This window comes from Hipposideros armiger, unplaced genomic scaffold (genome assembly GCF_001890085.2).
Source record: "Hipposideros armiger isolate ML-2016 unplaced genomic scaffold, ASM189008v1 scaffold_90, whole genome shotgun sequence".
In the NCBI taxonomy this organism is placed as follows: Eukaryota; Metazoa; Chordata; class Mammalia; order Chiroptera; family Hipposideridae; genus Hipposideros; species Hipposideros armiger.
In genome coordinates this window covers 1,799,242-1,813,125 of record NW_017731440.1, presented here as the reverse complement: position 1 = coordinate 1,813,125, position 13,884 = coordinate 1,799,242, and the positions used below count along the sequence as shown (strand labels likewise).

Here is a 13,884-nt window from a genome sequence, read left to right as displayed (position 1 = left end):
CAGAAAAGTTGCTGTCGTTTTGTTCTTCAGTCTAGTTGTGGAGGACGTCGCTTCACTGGCCCATGTTGGTATTATCATTGCACTCTTCCCCCGTGAGGCAGTCGCTCGCCAACCATTGGATGGCCGCTCACAGAGGCTCACAAAAGCGCACACCAGCTGCCAGCCAGCCCCACTGCAGCCTACGCCGTCGCTGGCGACTCACAGCAGCCCAGCTCCAGGTTGAGCTGTTGTTCACCATCTTAGCTGTAGAGAGCACAGCGTCACTGGCCCTAATGTGGGATCCGAACCAGGGACCTGCTGCTCAGAGTTGGCATCCCAAGCCAACTCCTAACCAGTGTACCACTTGGCTGGCTCACATTTATATTTTTTATCTTAGGAAAGAAATATCACATTGCATATTTCTACATTTTAGAAATTTCTTATTTTTTCATATAATTTTTTCAGATTTTATATTCTTATGCTATATTTATGCTTATAAGTATATGATTGCCTAAATATTGTTTAGTAGCTTATGCCTTTAATTTTATAAGGAAATTAATATGGAAAAAATATTTCTTCAAATGAAGTTTACATCATTTATTGAATAAACATGCCTCAGATAGCTGTAGTTTACAGTTTATACAAAGGAAAAATAGATGTACAGTAATGCCTTGGTTTACGGGCATAATTTGTTCCGGAAACAAACTCATATTGCAAGACATCGCTCGTTTACCAATTTAAAATGTATTAGAAATGTTTGCTCATCTTGTGGAACACTCGCAAACCAAGATACTCACAATCCAAGGTTTTACTCTATTTGGCATTTTCATGTGATGCCCTGAAATTTTACACAGTATGTTTTTGAATATGCACGTGTAAATATAGATAGATAGATAGATAGATAGATAGATATAGATATATATATAGATATACTAATATGGGTATATAAATATGTATGTGTATATATAAACATACACATATGTAGCTTTTATAAGACCATTTAAAAGAAAACACTTCCAATGGTTATAAAAGAATGGCTATTTTTTGTTTTATATTCCTAAAAAAGAGCATTATGATTTTGAATACTGTGTGAGCCCTAGAATGTGCAATTAAAAGGTGAGAAATAATTGCCTGGGTAGTTTTCATTAATTTAGTATATACTTTGTTGGGTATGAATGAACTGAGTTAAAAGGTAATTCTGGGGCCGGCCAAGTGGTGCGTTGGTTAAGAGGTGGCTTGGGACGCCAGCTCTGAACAGCAGGTCCCCGGTTCAGATCCCACATGAGGGCCAGTGACACTGCCCTCTACAACTAAGATGGTGAACAACAGCTCGACCTGGAGCTGGGCTACTGTGATTCGCCAGCAACGGCATAGGCTGCATGCAGCCCCTGCTGCAGTGGGCTGCTATAAGCTACCCTGTGTGGCCAGCAACCAGCATGAGTGGCCGGCAGCCGATGTGAGCTGCCAAGAGCCACCGTGAGCAGCCGTCCAGTGGCCAGCGACCGATCTGCCTCACCTGGAAAGAGTGCAATGATAATACCAACACAGGTCAGTGAAGTGACATCCTCCACAACTAGATTGAAGAACAAAAGGACAGCAACTTGTCTGTTCCCCTTCCCCGATTTCCCAATAAAATCTTTTTTTTAAAAAAAGGTAATTCTTTATACTAGCTAGTCCATATTTCATTTTGACCTATGTTGACTATTTCCTAATACCAGATCTATGCACTACTTAAAAAATTATCTGTATGTCTAATTGCTCCAAGTTCAAATTTTAAAATGCCATTCTCATTAACTTTTTTTTGTAGTTCTATTTCCTTGCTATTGTACATATTTGAGTACACTATATTTTGTTGATAAACTAAATTATACTGTTTCAATTTGAATCCTACTTATTAGTCGTATGACTTTGAAGAAGTTATGTATTATTCTCTGCTTCCTTCTCTGTAAGATGGGATAATAATAGCTAACTCATAGGTCCACAGGAAGATTACTGATTTAATACACATAAAGTGCTTAGAACAGGCCCTGGCACATACTAATTTCTCACTAAGAGTTGATTGACTATTGTTAATAATATGTGTGTTAACCTTTATTCTGAAATACAGATGCAAACCACAATTTTTCAGATGAATAGCTTTTTATGAATACAGCCAACATAATCTTAAACAGCATTACAAAAATGATACTTTAATAGCATAGCATACTATTAATAAATAAATACCTGTATACCTGTTGATACCTTTTTAAGTAATTGTCATGTTTACTAATGCTTTTACTTTGTGGTTTCAAATGTTTGTTTAAATTAATCTTTTTGAGTAATATAATAGTTTAAAATGAGTATAAAATACTGTATTTGTTATTAAACCTCTAGTTGTTACTTTCATATGGTGTTTTAAAAATGTTTCTATACAATTAAAATATATACATGTAAATATATAGAAACATGTCATTGCCTGGCATATTGCCTGGTGGGTGCTGGTATATTGCCTAGTGGATATATGCTCAATGACTATTTACTGAATAATTTATGTTTTACACACACACACACACACACACACACACACACACACACACACACACACACCCCAGCTGCTTCAGATGTGGTTTTAGAGACTCATTCACATGATTATTGTTTTTCTTTTTTAATCTTTGGTATTTTTAAACCTCTCAGTATTGTATAAATATTCCTTTAAACCAAGTTGATATTTTGCCAGGACTTTGAAGAAACAAGTTACCTTTCTGAACTTGAAAACTCTTTATTCCAGTTTATTGTAATGTGAGAAAAACATTCTAGTTATTATTTTTAAATCTAAAATGAAGTGATTTTTTTTTAATTTTCTAAATGAAGAAAATTAAAAACTTATTATATAATCTTAAGTGATTCCAAACATCTGCAGTTCAAAGTACATAATTCACATTGATACCAAAGTTTAGTTTCTGTTTTGACTGGAGGAGTCTGGTATTATTTTTTTGTCTGCGAAAGAGAGAGTTGTATAGCATCCAAGTGGGAAGATGTTTGATTGTAATACAATCAAAATGATTTGTGACAGAGAGAATTGTAGAGGAGGAGAAACAGCAGCTGTTAAAAATTTAGACACTATTAGAGAACTTTTTGTTAAAAAATTAAATTTTTTAAAGTAAATTTAAAAACTTTCAGAAAGTAAAAATAAAACGGAATCATAATGTATTGTCAACTTGATAATTCAGAATTCATGAGTAAGAGGAAATTACTGGTGAAAACAGATTTTGTAGTAAACATGGGCCAATTCATTTTATTAAAATTTGCTATTGATTTTTATGTTTTATATGTTAAATTTACTCATGTTGTAGAATCATTTTGTTTAAAGAGGCTAATTTCATCTTTTTTATCAATGAGTTTCGAGAGCATACAGTTATGAACCTGTGATATGTTCACCTTGCAACAACTATCCATTCTTTTAACCCATATTTCCCCACTCAGTCCTTCTCATATTATTTTAGGGACATCACAGACAAAATATCCTCTCAATACGTAACTTTTGTGTATTTTTAAAAGATAACGACTATTGTTTAAAACAACCACAATACCATTATCACCCCAAAATATGAACAGTAATTCTTTAATGTGTGAAACACCTAATTGGTTTGCAAATTTAAATAAGCTTAAACACAGTAACCTTTTTCTCTTTGTTTTGAATCTGTATCTAAATAAGAATCACACATTGCAAATGATTGAATTGACTTTTTTTTAGCTTTATGATCAGTTTTAGTTATTTTTCAATTGCAGTTGACATCAATTTTTTTTTAATTAAATTTTTTGGGGTGACAGTAGTTAGTAAAATTACATAGGTTTCAAGTGTACAATTCTATAATACATCATCTCTGTATCTCATTGTGTGCTCACCACCAGATTGACTCTTAACACTTTATAGATTCCCCTTCTATCTCTTATGTCTTTTGGAATTTATTTTTTAAACAGACTGAGTCAGTTTTCTTTAAGAGTTTCCCAGTTTATTCTTTGCATCTCTGTAGTGTCATTGACTGTGTTCCTCTCTTTTTCTATAAGGATGGCAATTTAATCTAGACGTTTGATCAGATTTAGAATTGTTTTTATTAGCAAGACTGCTTTACAAGTTTTGTGTTGTTTCATCTGGCAACCCATATTGGGCTGTGAATGAACTGTGTTGTTATTGGCAGATCTCAATGTCTAGATCTCTTAGTATATTAATGATTTCAAAATTGTGATGTGCTAACATTCCTTTTTTCTTATTAGCTTGAATACTTCTATAGTCATCATCTTATCTATTGTTTGATTACCTATTGTTAAAAGTCGATATAAGAAAGGGTGGATGAATTCTTGGCTTACTATATTCCCCAACAATGACAATTAGTTCTTTAAATTTTTAATTGTCATTATAAGCTCAATAATTTAAACATATTCTATGTGTCTCAATATATTGCAGTTACTATACTTATTGATGTTGAAATTGTCTTATCTTGAGCTAGTGAGGAGCTTTTCAAGGTGGCTTCTGAGTCCTGTCTGAGTCTCTTTGATAGTTCCTGAGTTTTGATCATTAATATAAAACTTCTGCCAAGGACAGATGTTCCTGGATTATATTACATTTCTTGTCCCAGATCTGGAGTGAGCCATATATTCATGGAGTCCTTTATTTTTAGTCATAAATGGTACTTGGAACCCTCAACTACCATGTCCTAGGGGGATTCATTCCTGCTGGATTTCCTGTTGTCCCTAGCGTTTTTCAATTGGCAGAACTTGAAAACACACACACACACATTTTTTAAAAAAGATAAGACTCTATCTTCATACTACTACTGTAAATTCTGAATTAAAGGGAGTTTACTTAACTTTTTAATCTTTCATCTGTATCTTTTGTGGCAAGAATCCTCGTTCTCAAGGACACTGACAATACGAGATAGCAATTAAGTTCAATTTGAGTATTAAAACTTTTTAAGTATAAAAGATATAAGAAAATTACTAGGTCAAATTCATGCATTAGAACTCTTAAAACATTAATATTTGGCAGAATATGAACAGGGAAGATACTATGTTATTTTAGTTGTGTCAGTTCAAAATGAAACTGTCTAAAACCTTGTCTTACTTGATTTTGGGACAAACGTCTTCTCTAGCATTTGTCTTGTTCCTTTTCATTCATTATAGTAGAGGGTATCACTAATGTAGCCCTTTGGGACCCTTGCCGCTTTGAGTGGTCCCTGAGCCTTATCTCTTGTCTCCTATATGCATGGCCATGGAAACTGAGCCTGGGTATGTAATGTGGATAAATGCCCTCAGTGTGCAAAAGTAGCTTTACTGTTCTTAAGCTCTACTTATCTCTCTGGTTACAGTATTTCATTTGAAAATTGGCCTGGGAGTGCCCTGTCCATCCTTTGAGAAAGAATGAAAGAACATGAACTGAAGAAACAACATAGAATTGAATAAATTTAAAGAAATCTTAAATATAGTTAAATAGAAATCCAAAAGTGTATTTGACAAGAGCATTTATGTGTGTTTTTATTCAGTTGAAAGTTAGCGTTGGCTCACCACAGTTTGATTCCTAGGTCAATGTTAAATTTAAACCTCATGAAGAAATGAAAATAAACATTTATTTCTTGAGCTAGAATGAGTGAATTCTTTTTCGTGCGTTTTGTAGATAGGAAAGCAGTCTCTATCCTTGGGTCATTTCTGGTGTACTGGGAATACAAAAAATAGGTGGTCAAGCAACTCGTGACCATGCTTTCTCACTTGCACCAGATGTTTCCTATGTTGTTCCTACCTTCATTCCTTCTCTCGTGTATTCTTCCTCTTTCCCCTCTTTCAGCTTATAAAATCATGGACCCAAAATAAACTCAACTTGGGCATAATCTGCTTCATGAAACATGCTTTTACCCCCATAGCCAAAATTACCCCACCATTGTAACCTCATAGTTCATATTTAGTTATTCCATTTTAATAATGCATAATAATCATGTACTCAAATTAATTGAAAATGTAGAACTCTGGTAGAGAATATTTCTACTAAATTGTAATGCTCACTGCTATGTCGTAATTCATTTTCATGTGTTATGATTTGTGTCTTCAGTACACATTTGTATTTTGATTGCATTGCAACCAAATATTTTAATTGTTACAAGCTAAAAAGGGATACAAAATTTTATGTGTAAATCATGTGCCCCCTCCAAATAAAACCCAAATGATGTCATATCACAAAGGTTTCGCTCATGTGATTTTTAAAAATGTGATAGGTGAATTAAGTTGTCACATAACACATGGTGGAATAGACATGGCAATGTGAAAGCACCTGCCACTATGTATTATATTATATTTACAGAACTTAGTTTAGCAAGACTAGCTACTTAGTTAATATTAGTTTTAAAAGTTTTGATTTTGTAATTATTAGTTTATAAATGTGTTTTGGTTTCATAATTGTATTATATACACTGAGGCTTGTATACACAATTATGTATTTGTATATAAACATCATTATGTAATTTAAGTCAATATCAAGTTTTTTTTAAAGGGATTTGTATTACTCAAGGTTGGGAAATAATGATACAGACTGCAGAATATTACAGAGGTCACAGACAGAATCAGTGTTGGAGTAGTAAGAAATGACAATTTGAATTATGACTGCATCGTGATTATAGCATAATAATGATTTTTAATTCATTATGACAACTAGCCATATGTCAAATAATCTAGAAGTAACTTGGTCCTGATCTTCAATCAATATCCATACCTACTTATTGTTACTACTTAAATATCCTAATTTAATAATAGATAATTAAGGAGTGATTTTTAATTTTTTCCTGAAAGATGGGATTAGTACTTTATTCTTTTAGCCAGTCCCCCATGTATGTTCAGATGGTTCTGATATGCCACATATCAGTTTATATCCTATACAATTATTGTGTAAAATGTTTGATATATTCATATTAAGATGTTCTATGCAAATAGCATGATATTTCAGTGATTTTTTTAACATAGGTACTTCTATTATATTATTAGCCCATTCATGCTTTTACTTATAATTTCTTTTTACTTATATTCTCATATTCCCAGTAGGTCAGAGTGTCATTTCATACGTTTGCTGTCACTTGTTTTACTTAAAAATAAGGTTTAGTCAAAATAGAAATTAAAAACACTTGTTTCTTTAGTTGTTTCCAATTCTTAAAGCATGCTGTAGTTGTTACTTTTTTCCCTACACAATTGTTTCTTTAGATATTTCTAAAAATCTGAAAAATATCTTACTATATCTTCTTGTGATAATTTTAATCTTTAAAAAGTTAATAAAAATTCAAAATAGAATATACTGCAGTTTATTTGGAATCCAATGTGATTTTTAGAAGAATGCTTATATTGAGCCAACAGATATATAACGAAAACCATGTGATTAATGAAGAAAATAATTTTAAATGTAGTTTGATCTTAATTTTATTTTTAAAATAGTATTTTCTAATTTACATGGCAATATTTCAATTAATAAAAGACAAACTGAAAATTGCAACTGAATAGCCAGAGTACTGTAAACATGGTTTGTTTATATTCAACATTACTTTTTAACTTAACTATTTTCGTTGCAAAAGATACCTTGTCTTTTAGAGAGTACAGTGGTATTATTTACATTAATTCATGTGGCTTGCTGAAAAAAATGCTAGAACTCCTTTACTTAATGGGATTCTTCCCCTGTGGCAGTGCAAGCGGCTGGAGCAGGAGCTTCGTCATTTGAAAGAGCAGAACCAGACTTCAGCAAACAACACGAGACATCTGACTGCTGAAAACAATCAAGAACGTGCTCTGAAGGTAAATCTCTGTTCCTTCTTGCAGGCAAATTAAGGCTGTAAGCCCTTGGTGCCAGCTTTCTGTGCTGCATATATCAGTTGTGTACATTTCAGCAGAAGTGAGCTGTGCTGTTTGCCAACAACCCCTTCTTTAAACACAGATACAGCACCCTTCTGCTATGGTATTATTTTACCTCGTGTGTGTGTACATGAAAACAACATATTTTCTGAATTTTGAGTGATGGTCTGTTAATAACTTGGTACATGTTCCTTCTGCGTCTGATTTTTATAATGTATTGTTAGCTTTTGTAGTTCTCAAAAAGTGGCCACACTAAAAAGAGAAAAAAAAATAGATCATGAACCTTTTCTGTCTATCAATATTTATTACACTAATTTTTTAAATGACTTGTGATATTAGTAAACCACAGAACTGACACTCCTTGAAGGGCATGTGAATATGTTTGGGAATTGAGATGGTGTTTAAAATGTTACTTATTACCAAAAAAGGAAGAAAAAATGTATTCTACTAGAATGTGAAACAAGTGAAGTGTACATTTCATGACAAGGAGTTCTGTTCATTGTAATATAGATCCAATAATCATGAAAAAAGGACAATATCTTGATTCTAATCATATATTTTTTTTCATAAGATGCTTATGACTTCCCATTCTCCTTTTTTGTCTTTGCCCCAGTTCCTAGCATACTGCCTGTGTCCCAGTAGTGGTCACTGCCCTCAAGGTGCTTACATTCTTATTGACAGGTTAAAATTAAAAACACAAACATATCCATGAGAAACAGTAAAAAAATCCATCATTGTTGATATTATGCAGTAAAAAAAGATGTGCTATCTAGAAAATTATATAGTACTTCGTTATCTTGAATTCATTTTTTGCTACACAGTACAAAAGAATATTATGCCATTGGCAGTGTAACTCCCTAAGCCAGATTCATCTATCAAAATTGAGAATGTTTTGGCATTTTGATGTGGAAAATACTTTTCATCTATCCAAAAAGTGTGATTTTTCTACAAAATGTATTTAGTTTTATTTTGAAATTCTGTCAGTGATAGGCTTATAATAACTTATTATTTAATGTACTTTCTCTTCTTTGCTGTCAAATTTATAGATAGACCAGAACAAAAATGGGAAAGAAAAGACTTGTAGATTGCTGTGATTATTGATTAATTACCCCAAGGAATTTACTCTTGTATGAGTAAAATTAAGTATAATAATTTTTTAATGTATACTTGCAAATTAAAAGTAATATTGTTTTAAAGGCAGCTTCCATTATTGTGTGCTAATTTATTATCAGCTTTAGGAGACAGATCTCATAGTTCTATGTGATATGGCTATTTCCATTTAAAACAGAACTTAAAATGAAAATTCTGGTTTGGTAAGTACATAATAATTGCATAATCTTTATTCTGGCATTTTAGGTTGTGTATTTATGTTAAATTGAATTAAATGGCAGCTGCTATTTATAGAGAGAAATAGATGCACATTTTTAACAGGTTATTAAAATTAGAAGGCAAAATGTAGACCGAAAGAAACGTGAAAGTTCACAAGAAAACCCAAACCCCGTAAAATAGAAATCTCTGTAAACTGAGGACCATATAATTTAAAGTAATGTATAAACAAAACTACATTTTGACTCCTCACAAATATACTACATTAAAATGTTTTCTAGTTGCTCATCATCTTCTGCAAAATCTCAGATTTTTCTGTCTTCTAATCCTTCATCACTTCATTCATTAAGCAAGCCAACTTAAATTTTTTGTAGACTAAGGATGGAAGCAAGAATTAATTTTTTTAAACTCGCTGATCAATTTAATTTTTGTAAGGCCCCTGTGTTCATTTTAGTCATGACGTATTTTTTCTGTGTTTTTTATTGCAAAAATGCATCATGACTTTTACGACAACCCAATATTAAATACCAAGGACTGAAATTACTGGATTATATGTAAAGAATATGTTTAATTTTGTAAGAAATTTCCAACCTGTCTTCCAAAGTGGTTGTACTTTTTGGGGGGTGGGAGTGGGGGAGGGGCAAATCAGAATATTTATTGGAGAAATAACTTGGGAGTTTCCCATTAGTAAGATATTTAATTCTTTAACAACAGTATTATTATTTTTGTTTAACATAGCATGCATCTCCATTTATTTAGGTCTTCCCTAATTTCATGAGCAGGTTTTATTAGTTTGTATTATACAGATTTTGCACATTTTCTTGAAAAGTATTGCTAAATTTTATATATTTTTATACTGAAATTAGAATTTTAAAATTTATTTTTTATTAAATATATTGGGCTGACATTGGTTAGTAAACTTATATAGTGTACAATTGTATAATACATCATCTATATAGTGCATTGTGTGTTCACCACCCAGAGTCAATTCTCCTTCCATTAGCATATATTTGACCCCCTTTACCCTCTTCTGCCATCCCCTCTCTCCTCTTACCCTCTGGTAACCACTAAACTATTGTCTGTGTCTATGAGTTTTTGTTTCTTTCTTTCTTTGTATTGTTCCTTTGTTGCTTTCAGTTTTATATCCCACATATGAGTGAAATCATACAGCTCTTGACTTTTTCTGTATGACTTATTTTGCTTAGCATGATAATCTCAAGGTCCATCCATGTTGCAAATGGCAATGTTTCATCTTTTCTTATCGTGGAGTACTATTCTGTTATATATATGTACCACACCTTCTTTAGCCTATGATCTATCAAAGGACACTTTGGTTTTTTTCCATGTCTTGGCCACCATGAATAATGCTACAATGAAAATAGTGGTACATATATCTTTATGGATAAATGTTTTCAGATTTTTGGGGGTAGATATCCAGAAGAGGGGTTGCTGGGTCATATGGTAATTCCATTCTTAATTTTTTGCGGAGCCTCCATAGTGTTTTTCATAGTGGCTGCACCAATTTAATACCCACCTGCAGTGTACGAGGGTTCCTTTTTCTCCACAGCCTCTTCAACACTGTTATTACTTGTCTTTTTGATAGTAGCCATTCTAATAGGTGTGAGGTGGTATCTCATTATGGTTTTGATTTGCATTTCCCTAATAGCTAGTGAAGTTGAGCAGTAATGAATGAGAGCTTCTGTTGCTACACATTCTTGCCAGCCTTTGGTGTTTCTTTCATTGTAGTCTTGTCTTTTCTAATGTCATCCATTCCTACAATTCACTTACGTCTTAAGGACGCCTTGTCTCCCCTTCTACTTGCATATCTTAATGTCTCCTTAAACTCAACAAATTTGAAACCAAATCCCTAATTCTCTCTTCTTGGGAAGAAGCAGGACCTGTGTCAAACACTATTGACTGTATAACTTAACATTCATTCCCAATCATATTCTTTTTTGTTTGCCTTTCCTATAGGCTCTAGAGAGGTTAAACACAATCCCAAGCCTTTCGTTTTGCCAGTGAGGCATGTGAAGAATTCTTCAGCAGGGGTGGGAGAAGTTGGAGTGTCTGTGAAAGAGTTTGTGTCTTCTTGACAAAGGATAGATGCATGCGGCACCATTCCTTCCCTTTTTGCTACCTCAAATACTTACCGCTGCCTGGAAGTGCAGCAGCCATTTTATAGTCATGAGGAAAATGCCAAGAGAAGTTAGCCTTTAGCATCATTGAGCCCCTAGTCAGGGAACCACTGTGAGAACATAAGTAACTATACCCCAGTTCTTTTTTCAGGTGACAGAAATAGTGCCGTGTATTTTAAATCACTCTTAATAGTTTTTTATTCATTTCCAAGTCTATCAATTAGCATCTATTAATTACTGGCACTTCCATACTCCTAGACATAAGCTAACATAATTAACATAATCTTCATACCCTTACAAGGTCTCACCTACCACAAAGCAACTTAGCATCTAGTTTTGTCAATTCTGAACAGTGATTTCCTTCTATTTTTTTTCTCCCATTTTTATCATCCTACCTCTACCCTTTGTTAAGTTCATGATCTAGACCAGGGGTCAGCAAACTGTGGCTCACGAGCCGCATGCAGCTCTTTGGGTTCATTCCGTCTCAAAAGTGTGCCCACCCCTGGAAGAGCCAATCCTGTCCCTCACAACAATTTAAATATTATTCAAGAGCCATAAATATATTTTTACAAGTAAGGAAAATTTAAAGTAATATTATAAATGAAACTATGATAGTTTTATTTTCATTTTCAATTTTACTTCAGAGCCACATGTATGTACCCAAAGAGCCGCATGTGGCTCGTGAGCCACAGTTTGCCGACCCCGGGTGACTCTTCTGTCTCAAAAGTTTGCCGACCCCTGATCTAGACTGTAATAGTACCCTCCTATCTAACTTTTTTTCCCTCAGTTTCTCACCTCTTTAATCAGTTGTCATGCTTCTATTAGCTGTCATTATAAAAGTGATAGGTGACACTTTTCTATTCAAAATCCTTCACTAAGTCTTGCATTTTCAGCGCTGTAAGAAAATAAAGATATTCTGAATGACCCTCCTGATAAAAACAGTTAAAAGGAGTGGTTAAAATTAATATTTTAAGAATATTTTACAGGAACATTACTGAGAAGACAGGAAAATAAGGAATTTGAAGAGGCCTAAACCAAAGTGGAAATAGAAAAAAACAAGACAAAACATGGGAAATAAGTGATTGCCTAAAGCAGTCTCTTACCCTGAGTGCATTTGTCAAACCTTGGTGAATTTGAGCTTGCATTTTGATGGCATCAGGCACAAGACAGACAAGAACTAGTCCCGGAGCCCATTTAAGCCAGAGATTGTAATGAGATATGCTTTCCCGAAGCCGGGATCCTAGATGGCCACAGCATTAGTGTTTAGGTGAACCGGAGTCAAGCCCGTCACACACAATAAGACAACAAGGTAACTTGATTTATTTGACTGTGGAAGGCGGAAGAAAATCCCTGAGAATTATCATCCACAGCCTCCTTTTAGGCAGCTTAGAACCTTACAGGTTGCCTGAATTCTTCCTTTCTGTGTGGTTCTAAAAGCTGAGGATTTAATTTGAAGTAGCCCCTACCCTGCAGGGGCCAATAGACAATAGAACAAAGCAAATTGCCTTCACATTAGGCCTGTAACAGTTCTTATAAAATTTCAAAGACCCTGAGCTATAAAAGCACATAAGAAAAAATGGGCACTTCTAATGAAAATCAGTAAGGCAGCAGAATCGTGTGCTTCGACAAATAGTTCACATATTCTAATTACCAGTCATAGACTATAACAAGCGTTTAAGTAATATATTTAAAAAGAAATGCTTGAGCAAGGAAAATGACTAAAAATTATCAAGTGAATTTGGGGGGAAAAACTAGATTGAACTTACAGAAATTAAAAGTAAAATAATTAAAATTATACAACAAATGGGTTGCACAGCAGATTCCACACTGTTTCAGAAACTGTTAGTGAACTGGAAGGTAGATCTGAAGCAAGTATGGAAAGGGAAGCCAGAAAGACAAAGAAATGGAAAATATAAGAGATGTTAAAAGACACAAAAGATAGGGAGAAAAAATCTAAAATAAATCTATTCAGAGTTCTAGAGGAATAATATAGGAAACAGAAAAGGCAAGATACAAAGAAATCATGACAGTTCTACACAATTGTCAAATGACACAAACCTCAGATCTAGGAATACCAAATGAATTCTAAGTATGACAACTTAGGAGAAATTGCTGAACATTGGAAGAAAAACTCTTAAAAATAAGCATTAGGAAAAAACATATTTACAAAGGAAAGTCAATTAGAAAGACTGACTTCTCGACAATAATAATGAAATAATATCTTAAAATACACTGAGAGCAACAAGGGGAATAATTTTTTAAATACACAGGAAGTACCTGTTAAGAGCAAGACTGAAATAATAGATAAATAAAAATCTTCAGTTGCGGGCCGGCTGAGAGGTGTGTTGGTTAAGAGCTAACTTGGGACATCAGCTCTGAGAAGCAGGGCCCCGGTTCGGATCCCACCTGGGGGCCAATGACACTGCCCTCTACAGCTAAGTGGTGAACAACGGCTCGACCAGGAGCTGGGCTGCCATGAGTTGCTGGCCACGGCGTAGGTTGCAGCCCCTGCTGCAGTGGGCTGCCATGAGCTACTGTGAATGGCTGGCAGCCAGCGTGAGCGGCCGGCAGGCATCGTGAGCTGCCA

The 13,884-nt window shown here is 34.1% G+C and overlaps 1 protein-coding gene across 5 annotated transcripts in view; it reads left to right on the top strand.

Annotated features, from left to right (window-relative positions):
* The window catches only part of MIPOL1 (mirror-image polydactyly 1), a 268,247-nt gene that overhangs the window by 114,548 nt on the left and 139,815 nt on the right, over positions 1 to 13,884 (top strand). For all 5 annotated transcript variants that reach the window (XM_019644722.1, XM_019644724.1, XM_019644723.1 and 2 more), the window contains one exon: positions 7,672 to 7,779. In XM_019644722.1, coding sequence (XP_019500267.1) covers positions 7,672 to 7,779 — 108 coding nt within the window. The remainder of the gene's footprint in view (positions 1 to 7,671; positions 7,780 to 13,884) is intronic.